Below are 13680 nucleotides of genomic sequence, written 5' to 3'. Positions count from 1 at the left end.
TCTAGGACGTCGTCAATGTAACGCGCTGCTGTCATATTGCCGCGAATAAAAATTAAGGGTGATCGTCTACCATAACCAATAGCCCCCCACACCATGACTCCCACAGTACGGTGTACGTGCCTTTCCACAACAAAGTCAATTTGGCGCCTTTCTCCACGACGTCTTCTTACCATTCTGCGACCATCGGACATTACCGAGATTCATCACTAAACACAACATGCTGCCATTCCGCCCTCCAGTGTTGACGTTCTCTACACCACTCCTGTCTTTCACAGCGATGTACAGCGATCAGAGGAAGCACTCACAATGGACGGTAAGAACGCATTCCAAAAGATGCGGCGATAAATGCTTCGCATTGAGACTGGTCCACCCTCTTCAGCTAACCACTGGTCTCCAATTTGTCGAGTAGTGGAGAATCGATCTCGTAAAGCCAATAGTCTTAAACGGCGGTCTTGGCGTTCTGTCGTCTGTTTTGATGGTCCAGCATGTCTTCTTCTTTAGCCCCTTCCTTCTTCAGTCCATGTTCGCCACACTCGCAACACTATTGAGGCATCCTAATTGACCTAACGGGCAATTTGCCTTCTCGCAACCCAATAATTCGACCTATAATAAAATCGCTTATCTGACGATATTCGCGAGCTCTTCTTCGTAGAGGCATTGTGCTCGACCACGACGTTCAGGTAAAGCGACAATGACAGCAAAAATGTAGCCAACTGGGACGTAAGGGGTGATTTTCGTACCAAAAAACCCATTACAGAGCCAACATTTTGATCATTTCTTTATCACTTGAAGGCCAACACGTGGTATAAAAATCAGTTGAAAAAAAATTTTTTTTTTTTTTGGTGTTGCACTTCCCATGTCAGTCAGTATAATTTATTAACACCCTGTAGTACAATATGGTCCAACAATTTTTCAGATAAAGAGAGGCTGTGACTAATAGACCTAAGCTACTCCTATTTCTTTCCAATACATTAGTTCTCTATCTATTATTCTCTACATGCGCTGATCACAGCCTCCCTTTATCTGAAACGTTTTGGATCACATAGTTGTTTTTTTTTTTATATAATCAGATTACGAAAATCCTTAGCTTTCGTTCCTTATTATTTCGGGACAAAATAATTCCATAATGTTGAAAGTCAGATACATACCGACCTACAAACGCAAACAAGTTAATAATCTATTATTGTACGCAATTATTACAAGCACCTTCCTTACAGACAAAACAGATCCACCCTTGTTCGTTGGCCATCAAGTTTCGACCCACGATGTGTAATTTATGGTGTTACGGATTATTGGCTTGGACTGTTTAACTTTTAGATTGTTAAATTTTATTAGTGTACAAAAATGTTTATTTTTCGAAATTCTTTTACTGCAAGTTTAAACCTTAAAGACAATGTTGTTCAAAACTATTATCAAAAAGTATTTGCATAATTCCGATGGTTTGAAAAATATTTCGTCACAGTTAACAACAAAATATGCAATGGAAATCTATCAAAAACGTTGCTTTATTATAATAAAATGTTATTAGATTTCGTTTTTTAAGTAGAACTACACGTTTGTATTTTTCCAAAATGTTCACATAAATTGTAATTATAATTGATCTAATATTTGAGACAAAATTTGTCAGTGTATAGTAACCGAGTCGAAATAGAAGGCACATTTTATTTCTCCAAAACAATAGTTCTAAATTAATAAGTAAAACATCTTGCAAAAAAAATCCTATACACAAGTTGTCTTTATTTTCAATAAAATGAAAATTCTACAAATACTTTGTGTCATTCACTTGCTCGGTTTACTGCAACGTCACATAGTATTTTTAAAGGACGAGAAAGTCTAAACAGGTTTTTCCGTTGCTTTGTGTTAAAGAGTGCTCAATCAGTATATTTTACAATTTGAAAGATGTTTATTAGGAAAATTACTTACAAAGCGGTTTTCTGTACCGGGGGAAACACCCTTAAGGTGATGTTATCGGTTTAGTTTTCAGCTAATTTACAGTAGATTTTGTTTCACAAATACTAGACAACTAGTTGGAATCTGAACCCATTTTTTTTTTTACAATATCTTTGATATGCTATAAGTGTCCGGAACTTATAAAATTGGAGAAAAAATGACCTGTTTTGCTCTAATAAAATCGCAAATATGCTCAAAATCACACTAATATGAGGTCTGTCTGTGCCGACCATAGTTATAAAATTCACATTAAAGTAAGTCATGGACATTCTTTGAAGTGTTTACTATGATATTTCAAAAAGAAAAAAAATTGTTCGATTTATAAAACTTCATAATTTTGATTTAAAACTGATCATGTTTGAAGCTTTATTTTATCCGTTCCATTTGCTGTCTCTTACTGCGGTCTCTCTCGGATCGGGGTATAACACCCACCGAACGTTCTTGGACCGATGGGATAATTTATTACTTCCGACATCTTTTCGGTGACAAATTTAATCTTTGCATAAATTTACTTCAGTGTAGTTAGTGAACTCGTTATGACCATTGAAATATATAAAGAGTAAATTTTGAAATGGGACGAAAGTCGAAGATACCTTTTTGAAAGCCTCGAAAAAGTCGAATAACCTTTTATCAGAATTATTATGTCAAAAACCTACTAAAACTACAGACAAAAAATGCAGTTTAATCATCATTTGATTAGTTTTACTATTATTATGCTTTTATTTCCTAATTTCTGTACATATAAATATTATTGTTTTTTAGACCCGCCGCTGTGTACTTACATAAAGTGTAAGTCAATGTTACTAATAGAAATTATTATTATTGTTACTTCATATAATCACCAATCCTATTGCGTCTCGGCTTTTTGTCAAAGATCAAAGTGTATTACCTGAAAGAATTTTATTTTGTTGAATAAAAGATTACCATAAACCTTATAATTAGCCGGATAACCATTCAGTATACACAGGTAGTTTCTATACCTCTTTAGTTTGAACTTAGCCGATACTAACTAGATAGGGAACCAGTTATAATTGAAATATGTAAACCAAATAATTGAAGTACTTAGTTTTAAGTAAAACAATTGGGTATATTTATAAATACGCATAAATAAAAACGAAACAAATTATTGGTCTCTAGTTTATTTTATAATTTGCATTACATCATGACATATAGGTAGGTACTGATGCAGAAATTGGTGATTTTCTCATTGCATTTCAGTATAGGGACACACTCAGTAGAACCATTTGGACACTTAAAATTGAGGGGACTGGCTAGACGAGGTATAACATTTTTTTGTTTTTTTGTATGAAAAAATTATATTAATATAGATGTATCATACATCAAACTGCAGCTTTTTTCATATTCTAGACCGCAGAGATCAGTTCAATCGATTAAAAAAATATGGCTGAGAGATATCGTAAAAAAAGGACCATTGTATGTTTTCTTTTCAAGTTTTTTGAGTCATAACCATCATAGAATCGCTTGAAAATTCTCACATTGACAAAGCATTACTTTTTACAGGCTGCAGAGTCATTAAATGTTTGTTAGTGGTACAATTTATTTAAATAATAATGTATTTATTAAAATCAAAAAATTTACCACAAATTAATGCAAGATACGTCGAATAATTTTAACAGGAATATCAGAGGAAAATTAATGATATATTGCTTAGCAGAGTTTTTAACAAAAACTAACAACTATTGAAAAAAATGGGTATCAATCTCAGATCATATAATATTACATTACATGATCTAAGGTATCAATTCGACAGAATTTGAGCCGTTAGTTCAGGACTCTGCCGATAGGAGCGCCACTAAAATTTACGGAAGCGACTTTCCAGGAAAAACCCATTTTTTTCAATAATTGTTAGTTTCTGTTAAAAACTCTGCTAAGCAATATATCATTAATTTTCCTCTGATATTCCTGTTAAAATTATTCGACGTATTTTGCATTAATTTGTGGTATATTTTGGTTTTAATAAATAAATTGTACCACTAACAAACATTTAATGACTCTGCGGCCTGTAAAAAGTGATGCTTTGTCAATGGGAGAATTTTCAAGCGATTCTACGATGGTTATGACTCAAAGAACTTGAAAAGAAAACGTACAATGTTGCTTTTTTTTACGATATTTCTCAGCCATGTTTTTTTAATTGATTGAACTGATCTCTGCGGTCTAGAATAAGAAAAAAGCTGCAGTTTGATGTATGATACATCTATATTAATATCATTTTTTCATACAAAAAAAAACAAAAAAATGTTATACCTCGTCTAGCCAGTCCCCTTAAGAGGGGTAAATATTTATTTAATATGAAAGCAAGATTAAATGTTGTATTAATCTAAACGTTCACGTTGTTGCATACGAAATACATACTGCCGCTAATAATAATGTGTGCAAGTTTTACAAAAATACTAAAATAGATTTCTGGAAAACTCTTGTTCCGTGGACCTCGAGTCTAGATTTTGTCTTGAATATATCGATCCTGGAATTTATTTAGCAATTAAAAACAGTTATTTAAAATCATTGTAATAGCAATTTATTTCTGCTATATGTGGTTCGAAATAACATTAAATATCACCAAAGAAAGGGTAGCTTCTGTATACTTGAATAATAACTATTTAAAAAGCTTTTGTCAAAAACTTGTCTATTAACGTAGAAGATAAAATTTTAGTTTTAGAGATTATAAGTAGATTTATTATACAAAGTGAGTTAGTAAGCTCGCTTTCCATAATCTCTCACTAAATGTTAGAAATAGAAAAAAATATACAACCAAAATTGCATTTTATTTTTTTCAATATGTAACATAAAACTTATTTTTTTTATGAAACACCTCTTATATGTATTATCGTTAAAGTACGGCAAGCGACAAATGCAAATGACTCCAATTATGAGTATTATCGCTGTAAAATCTTCAGTCGCTTTCGAAGCTGTACCCTGTGTAAAGCTGTCAATCAAAATTAGTCGCTTCCCTTGTAGTACCTTTCCAGGACCATATTTGTTCTCTAGTAAATGGATTCCTAATGCGTAATAGTTTTATTGCAGGGTGCGGTCTAAAGTACTAAATCCTCTCATAAAATAATTTGCATTTATATTTTTTTACAATACATGTCGTGATGATATCGCCTTTTCTGAGACTTTACAAGCATATATTAATTTTGAAATTTCAATCTGACGTCGAAAAGTTATTCCAATTCTTTTGATTTTTTATAACAGGGCATAGGTTTACAACAAAAGCGTAATATGTATTACATTAATTATTGTAAGCGCTGTTGTAGTACCAATATTATTGAGCTTTAATGCAGAGGATAAACAACTTTGAAATAGTGTGATTTTTAAAATAGTCGGATTAAATTGTTACAATTTAATTGGTCATTCATATTTTTGCGTTATTGCAGTTAAACACACAGATTTGTAATGACGATAATGATGACGAAATACCGCAAATAAGCTGATACAGTCCATTCCAGAGAGTTAAATGAAAACAGTGTATAAATTAAATCAGTGATTCCAGTCGTTTTTTTTTTAAGCAACAGTTCATTTGAATTCAATATACTTCTTACAATATATGAAAAATACTTGTTATTAATTTAAACACACATTTGTACATAGCTTAAAGCTTACTAATCACAGATAATTTTTCAATATTAATAAAAACATATAATACATGCAGAAAAAATGGTATAACCATCTGGCGAAAACACAGAATTTAATACCTGTGTAGACTAAAACATGATACTTTGCAAAATCAGAACTGGAAATCCAAGACTTGATATTTTTGCATTTCTCGCTCCTCATTTGTTGCGTTAGAACGACACCAGTGTTAAAATTACCATCGCCAGCTGTGCTCTAACCGACCAAAGACACTCTTACACCCTACAAGGTTAGCAAACTTATCCACAAACCTACACTGCCCTGCCTGCTTCGATGTAGTTGCCATGTGGACGTTGTGTGGTAGTTCTTGATGTCATAACAATCATGTCTTCCTGTTGCACTAACGGACGATGTCTCGTTTTTTTATAAATCTGTAAACTTTTGTTTTACTTTGTAGACGTACATATTCGCAAAGGCGTCAACACCAAGCCGCTAGGAAGATCCAGCAATTCATGAGGCAGTCGAAAAACAAGTAAGTTAATTTTCGTTAAGTCGTAACCTTTAGATGCGTTAAACGAGTGCTTTTCAATGCTTGCATAGTATTTGGGATGAGAATATGGGAAGTGTGGTAAGTCGCACTATTCAGCCGGGGAATGGTTTCGGCGATCGAGTTGTTTATGACAAATTTATTGTTGCAGGTTACAGAGAGAACGAGCCGAAAGAGAGAAGCAGGGGGGCCCGTCAGCGGATGCCCATCAAAAGTCACCGTCTCAAGGGGGCTCCTCCACTTGCATAGGCCCAAATAACAGGTCCGTACTGCCGTGGACTAGAAAGAATTGAAATTTGACAAGAACGACACGATTGTCAAATTTCGAAGATGCGGGTGTGTTTAGCGTGTTTGGTTTCTTGCTAGCGATCGAAGCGAGGATTGCAGTGAGAATGTAGGTTTGTGTTTTGTTGCAGATCAGGTAGTACCAACTTTATAGAAGACCAAAGAAATATCAGTGAGAAAAAATGAAGATGGTTCAAGACAGGCTTTGAGTACTTAGCTTAACAGACATCTAAATAACGCATCTAACAGATTTCTAAGTAGTCGTGAGTCTTGATAATCAATCAATCTCTTAAAAGAATTAATTTGTAAATTAACTGCAAAAGTAGTCGTTATCCTATAATTATACTCTGATATGTACTTATATCTTTACAATGTCTATTTTTGGCTGTTATTTGGTAATTTTCATGCATTTAAAACGAATGCAAGGATCGACAACAAAAGTGAGATGATTTTAGACGTTGTACGAAATTTTATTATTCTGATTATGGATTCAAAGCTGTGATTGTAGTTTGGTTACACATTTTTCAAGGTAAACAATCCGCCATTGTGCAGAACAATCATGATACTTGAACATTTGATGAGTTTCTTTCATTTCATATTACCTTGAAAAACTGTTTTGCCGAAAATAGAAAATTCTAGTCCTAGTGTAGTTAATAGTCTTATTTATATCACCTTTGAAATGTAAACAGTTTTCATTTGTTATACCAGTGGATGTTTTTGTACTTAAACTCGGACTTTGACTAATTTCTTAACTATTTTCACTGCCACAGTAGCGTAGTTTCTTACAGATTAGTTGCAGATTATTAAACCAAAAATTCAGAGTCGATAAAGCAATACACAAACTATTAAGTTATTCCAAGAGTAGTACTTAAGAGTTAAACTCTAAAAAAAAGAAAATAAGTTCTGTAAAGCTCATACATATCATTCTAGTGTTTAATACGTAACTATTATTGTAAATGAACCTGCTGTACAATGAAGGATTTTCTAGAAAACGCTGTAAATAAATAGTTCTGTTTGTGTATTGCATACGAAATAATATATTGGTGCTCAAGTATATGTATGCACAAATTCATTTCAATTACTTTTCTTTAGTCAATTAAGGTGAGGGAGCTTTTAATTCGACATTCAAGTACCTGCAGGCAGGATTAAGTTGTATAATAAAGATGTAAAGAAAATCCCTCCTCTGTAAATAGCTGTTGTTTGTTTTTGAAATTTTATCGTTTCAAAGCTGAATATATATTTCTTCTACAACATGAAAAAAACAAAAAACAGTACATAAGTATTATGTAAATTTTAATGTTGATATTTATACATAAAGAGGCTTACAATTTTTAATCTTATTGCATCTTTAGATGATTATATATGTAGTTTTGCAATTTGAACCGTAGGTAGAAATATTTTAGACGATATCAGATTTTCAAAAAAAAAAAGTAAAAATATTTTTTAATCAAATATCTTGTCCAGAATGATTGGTTTTCGTATGGACGTGCGCATGATCACATGTAGAAATATTGCTTTAGCTTCTTACTTTACTTTCTTTTTTGTTCAAGGATGTAAGACAAGTGCAGGCCTAAGATTCAGTTCCAAATTTCGTTGAACACTAAATACAATCAAAAATCCAAACAATCTTTAGTAATAATAGTGGCGTGTTTGGGGAATAACTGAAAGGCTGACTAACTGTACATATTTTTATTGGGTGGTCATTCGCTGGATCTTTAAATTTTGTAAAAGATTTAAAGTGAAAAAAATACATAACAACACCAAAAAATATCGAAAATTGTAAATTTGTATTTTAAATCAGTATCTATATAGGGATAAAGTTTTATTGACTATTTAAATTAAATTTTATATCTATGAGACATTACATTACCTACAAAGTGTATTTAATATACTGTAGAGAGTGAGTTTAATTTAGCCAAAATTACATTAAGTTCTATTTATTGGACATTTAAGCTTTAAACCTCCTACTTAAATACAGTTTAAAAATCTGTAGTATTTATTGAGTAGATAATTTTTGACTATTATTCTTAGGCAGAGTGCTGGTTATTTTCGATGATATGTTGTGTATAAAACGATGATGCAAGGAAAATAATCAGTATTCGGATAGTTGTAGCTGCACAGTACCTATATCTATATTTACTTGTTCATAATCCATTTAGGAATTTCAAATTGTTATATACACACTTCAATACACATGTATATTTGTGACGATATACATGTCTCACTGTATTTTACAATGGTTACTGCACTCAAAATGGTTACTGTCCTGCGTTATTCTATCCTCTTCTATTTTTAACTAGGTTAAGGTTGTTGTTACTTTATATTGGCTCTTGTCATTCCATTTCATTAGTGACGTTGTTCAAATTTCATATTTTGATACTATATGTATTTTATAATATTGATTGTATTGTTTCAAATTTTAGTATCTTCATAGTTTACTTGTTACTTTTTCGATCGTTTATTAGAGTGCAGTTGTTCAACTATTGTTACATATTATTGTGACTAATAAACACTTTTCTGAATTACACAGTCTCATTCAATTTCCATGCTCCCAGTGGTCTTGCGTATTTACTAAAGATTACAACCATATCGCGTCTTCAAATATAAATAAGTCTGATAAATCTAGAAACCTTTCAACTTACACAGTTTATCTCGAAATGTCGAGATAAAAGTTTATCAGCGAGCAAAAGTCATAGTTCTTGTGAACTCACCAAATTAACCTTATTATACTTAACATTATCAAAAGAACTGCCTAATTATATTTGGAATATAACTTGATCTATAAACAATTATGAAACCGTAAAAGTTAACTTTTGTAATAGCTTGTATTTTAATTAATTGAACTGGATTTTTACATGTCATAAATTTATCGAGGAACGTGCACCAAATAAACCATTCGAGCATGACTTGGTCGACGATTAGTTGCAGCAACAATGCAAGATCTACGGCATCAACAGATGTTGCTTTTAAAATAATGATCCACAATTCATTAAAAATTTTTCCTTTCAAAAGAAATGACAAATTTGAAAAATAGACCATGAGAAAAACGACTTGTCTACACTCTGGTGTGTCGCCAAAGCATACCAACAAAACCTTGCTTAATTTATCTGACCGGAAGTACATAAATAGTTGCTATTTTTATTATTAACACAGATGAATATATTTTTTATTTTCGAAATTAGAACCGGTATTAGTAACACATATCTCGCGTGCTTCGCTTAAGAATTTTGTTTATTTTTATAACGCGAAAAGTGTAGACGACACATTCGACAAAAATATTTGCGGCGGCCGCAATCTCCAAATTTTTCTAAAGGCTACGTAAATGCTTTTCGTAGTGGCAATAACCTACTTCTAGGAAAAAAAAAAGGATTTGTTTAACGAAGCTTGAAATGTAATGAATAGAATGCGTTGTTAAAGGTGTAAAGACAACCTTGATGAATTTTTATAGTATTAAGAGAGCATATTACTCTGTAACATTTTAATAAGTTATTTTAACGGTACAGTAACCCCTTGTATCTTGCAGCCAGTGTGCAATTTGCATCTGTTTAAAGAATTTTTACATCACGCGGAATATTTTATACGTTGCAATCGCAAATATTTGGAATTATTTATTTATCTCGTTTTATTTTAAATTACGATAACAGCTTTATTATTTGGTTTTGTACAACCATATCTAATAATTTCAGTGTTATCAGATATGGCTACATTGTGAATAATAGAATAGTGGCAAAAATAAAAAGAGGAAATAAAAATAAAGCGTGCCGCACGCACCCTCATAATAATTCTTTTATGAGGGCGCCATCGAAAAAAATGCGTTTTATGTTTGCGACAGTTTACGGAAATAAATTTAGCCAAATACCAATGCAACAACCACGACAGGGAAAATGAAATAAGGGTCGTAGGAAAGTTGCGAGCAAGCGTTATACAGGTGTCCTTAAATGTGGACACAAATTCGCTAAAAAAAATCGACAGTGAGACCTGAAAGAGGGTAAGTTTTTCACTCTAGATTAATTAATAAGTCAATTTTTTTAAACGTCAATCATTGTAGATTCAAGAAATTGGTTAAAAAACTTCAGAAGTGATATTTTTCATGCTTATACTTGTGTTTTATCAAAGATGCCATCAAATTTTGGCCCGAAATCGTATTTTGGTTAAATTTTATGAGTTCTGAAGTATGTTACGACTTATTTTGATGATTGTGATCGACATGACGTACTTGCGATATACAGAATCGACTGTTTTTGCGAAAGGGATACGATTATGTTAATTTTACATATTTTGGCAATTGTAGATCCAAGAACTTCGTTAAAAAACTTTAAAAATTATACTTTTCAAGCTTTATCATATATTTTCTAGTGTTTTCGGCACCCAATGGGCCCAGCAGTGATATTTAAGCCAAATACATATTAAAAAACATGTAAAATGGTCATTTTTGTATGTATGATTTTTTTTAAATCTACCCGCTCTCATGCTACTACTAGATTAGTTCGAGAATTTTCCACAAGTACCAGGAAAGCTTACGACGGACACTGAGAGTAGTTTGGGTTGCTAGCGGCTGGCAAAATTTCTGAACCAAAAAAAATATCTCGAATGAAAACAAATTTCTCGTTTTTGTTCAACGCATTTAGTAGTTGACTCATGGTTAAGAAATCCAAGTCTGTGAAAATTTCAACACTGTCAACAATTACTCGGCTTAACTTTCATATCAAGACGGACCTATTTCTGAAGTTTCGTTATTCGTTATCTCTGAAATTATGAGTCCTACAAGCATTTATCGACAGAGTTTTTTGTCTAGACTTAATGGGTTTGCAAACTAGGCTATATGGGTTGATTTATATGTGCAAAAATTTCTGACTAAAATATCGGTTTTTCCATTTTTCGCAACTCGTTTCTGAAATACTAACAAGAATGTTGCGCTGGCAACAGGAAGAATTTTTGTGTTTTTTTTCCACATTTCGGAAAAGTTCCAAGGTCGATGATACCACTCGGCTAATACTTAAAACATTCGTATACATTTTTAAATGACTAAATTTTAATTTTACAAAGAAGTACTTTTGATGATTATTTTACGTTAAAACCCGCCTCAAAGTACTCTGCTAGATAAACAAAAGGGCTGAAAACTCCACATTAAACGTCACATCGTCCTGGAAAATAATTTTATTTTCGCGAGGCCGCACCCTAACAAGGCGTTACCACATCGATCTGCAGGGTGTGGTGGAACAACCCTCGAAACACCCCTGCTGGTATTTAGAATACCCTATAATCATGTCGTGTTAACAAATAACATATCTTTCATCTCCTATTGACAATAAAGGGTATTTCCAGTTTTAAAATTGGAAATTGATTGTTGTGATAAACACTTGCGGCCTGGATTTATCGAAAAAAAGGAAATTTTATAATCGAAGACTCACAGGGGCTCTTAAAACTAACTGGCTGTCTGGCGAAGCGTGAACAAATGTAAACCGCAAAATGTACTGGGAGGTATACGACACACGTCCACCACGTAAAACAAATACGATAAAAGTCGCATTATAACGTTAATAACACTTATTGTAATGACTTTATATAGCTTCATAAAATTTAAAAGGGGTGTTACCGTTAAGTAGGAGAAAAATTCTATCACATATGTTGAAAACACACATATTAAAACTTAATTGCGTTTATTACACACAGATGATGGTGATTTTTCTTTTAATGTTTTATTTCTGAAGAAATTTTATAAATAGCACTAACGATTTATGTTCACATTATCTTTTCAGTAATGACGTTTGAAGACAGAAATTTGACTAAAATAACAAATGCTCTTATGTTGAGTGAACATAAAAAATATGTTTGATGTTATGAAATTCTTAATTCTAAATAAGAAATTATTAAAACAATCATTTTAGATAATAATAATATTTTTCTCAGGGTTCTATGACGAAATTTGGGAATGAGGTCATACAAAATAATTACGAATTTTTTATCTGATGCCCCAAAATTTTAAGCAGTTATGCCTAGATTTAAATTCGTTCTTAAAATTTTATTTAAAAGAAGTAAACTTAGTATATATTGAAAAATATGGATAATTTCGCCCACAAAACTTTAAAATATTGACTTTTGGAACGGCATTTTCTGTTTTATCAAATATGATTCTTTTTTAAGGCTACACTGTAAATATTATTTTAGCAAAACTCGACAACTTTTGTTTTGTAAACTGTTTATATATAAATATTTGTATTCAAAACCTATTATTCTGTCAAGGTTTCAGAAAATAATCAAATAATTTTGTAAAATATATAAACAGTAAAATCCACAAACATATTTTAATCTGATACAATATTTACAAGATTCTTCTGGTTTATCAATAAAATTATTTTTACGACGATCTTGAACATGATGTTTTTTCCAATATACTTATTTGCAAGTTAATATATTTCCTTTACATGAAACAAATTGGCATAATTGCAACATTTAAACGACCGATTTTAAAAAGAGTCTCTAAGTGATTGTTTTGCTATGCATGTGAAGTTTCTTCCATACAAACACCAACTACGTGACTTAAATTTATTCAAACGTTTTGTCAGTACGTAGGCAACATTCTCAATGTTTTAAAAAAGGTGTAGAGGTGGCCGGCGAACGAAACCACCATTGCCTTCCTCATTTCTTGATCGATCAAAATCAAACACTCTCGACAAGATTAAATATTCTAACACAACGAAACATATCCCGCTTTCTTGTCGTCAAAAAATCATCCAAAGATTTTAAGTGTCATTTGTTTACATAGGTATTTAAATTAATAACATTCTTTTTGGCTTTACAGCGCTGGCGCCGCGTAATTAATTTGAAAATTTACGTATCCAAAAAAATATATTTTTGTGTTCAAGAGCCAGTTTTAAATTAAAATTAAGCCACCATAATAATACGAACACTCATGTAAACAAAAATATGAATAACAATAACAATTAAAACGATAATTTTGTACTTACAGTAATAAATGTTACAATCAAAAACACCAACATCAATTTAACATTTCAAAACTATCTAAACAAATTCAATAATCTTTAGGGTAAAGCATATATCGCTTCTCTAATTCTATTTAGTTTCAAAAAATAAAACAAAAGTAAATAAAAATTTGTATTGTTTTCAGAAAATGGAATGCAATATTTAATCGGGACTTTCGGAATTTGTTGCAACATAAATACAAGCCGACGAAGGACATGATTGTCATTTTCGATTAATGACCGTACAAATTAATTTGAATGATATTTTGTAGAAAGAATTAAAACAGGTGTTATATTCTGATTAAAGTCTAAAAAAATAGCTTG

At 31.8% G+C, this 13680-nt stretch overlaps 1 protein-coding gene across 12 annotated transcripts in view; it reads left to right on the top strand.

Moving 5' to 3' along the window:
* Camta (Calmodulin-binding transcription activator) overlaps window positions 1–8876 on the top strand; it is a 339661-nt gene extending 330785 nt beyond the window's left edge. For 5 of the 12 annotated variants that reach the window (XM_064076758.1, XM_064076743.1, XM_064076731.1 and 2 more), the window contains 3 exons: window positions 5999–6073; window positions 6240–6350; window positions 6505–8874. In XM_064076758.1, coding sequence (XP_063932828.1) covers window positions 5999–6073; window positions 6240–6350; window positions 6505–6559 — 241 coding nt within the window. In that variant the 3' untranslated portion in view covers window positions 6560–8874. Of the gene's footprint in view, window positions 1–5998; window positions 6074–6141; window positions 6170–6239 lie in introns of all 12 variants that reach the window. The other 7 variants (XM_064076801.1, XM_064076751.1, XM_064076773.1 and 4 more) reach the window with 4 other exon arrangements.
* Window positions 8877–13680: the final 4804 nt, after the last annotated feature.

This window comes from Zophobas morio, unplaced genomic scaffold, assembly GCF_036711695.1.
Source record: "Zophobas morio isolate AGI-343-1 ecotype UQ-CSIRO unplaced genomic scaffold, CSIRO_AGI_Zmor_V1 ptg000004l, whole genome shotgun sequence".
Classification (NCBI taxonomy): domain Eukaryota; kingdom Metazoa; phylum Arthropoda; class Insecta; order Coleoptera; family Tenebrionidae; genus Zophobas; species Zophobas morio.
The sequence above is the reverse complement of the archived record's forward strand: the minus strand, read 5'-3'. Positions and strand labels throughout refer to the sequence as shown.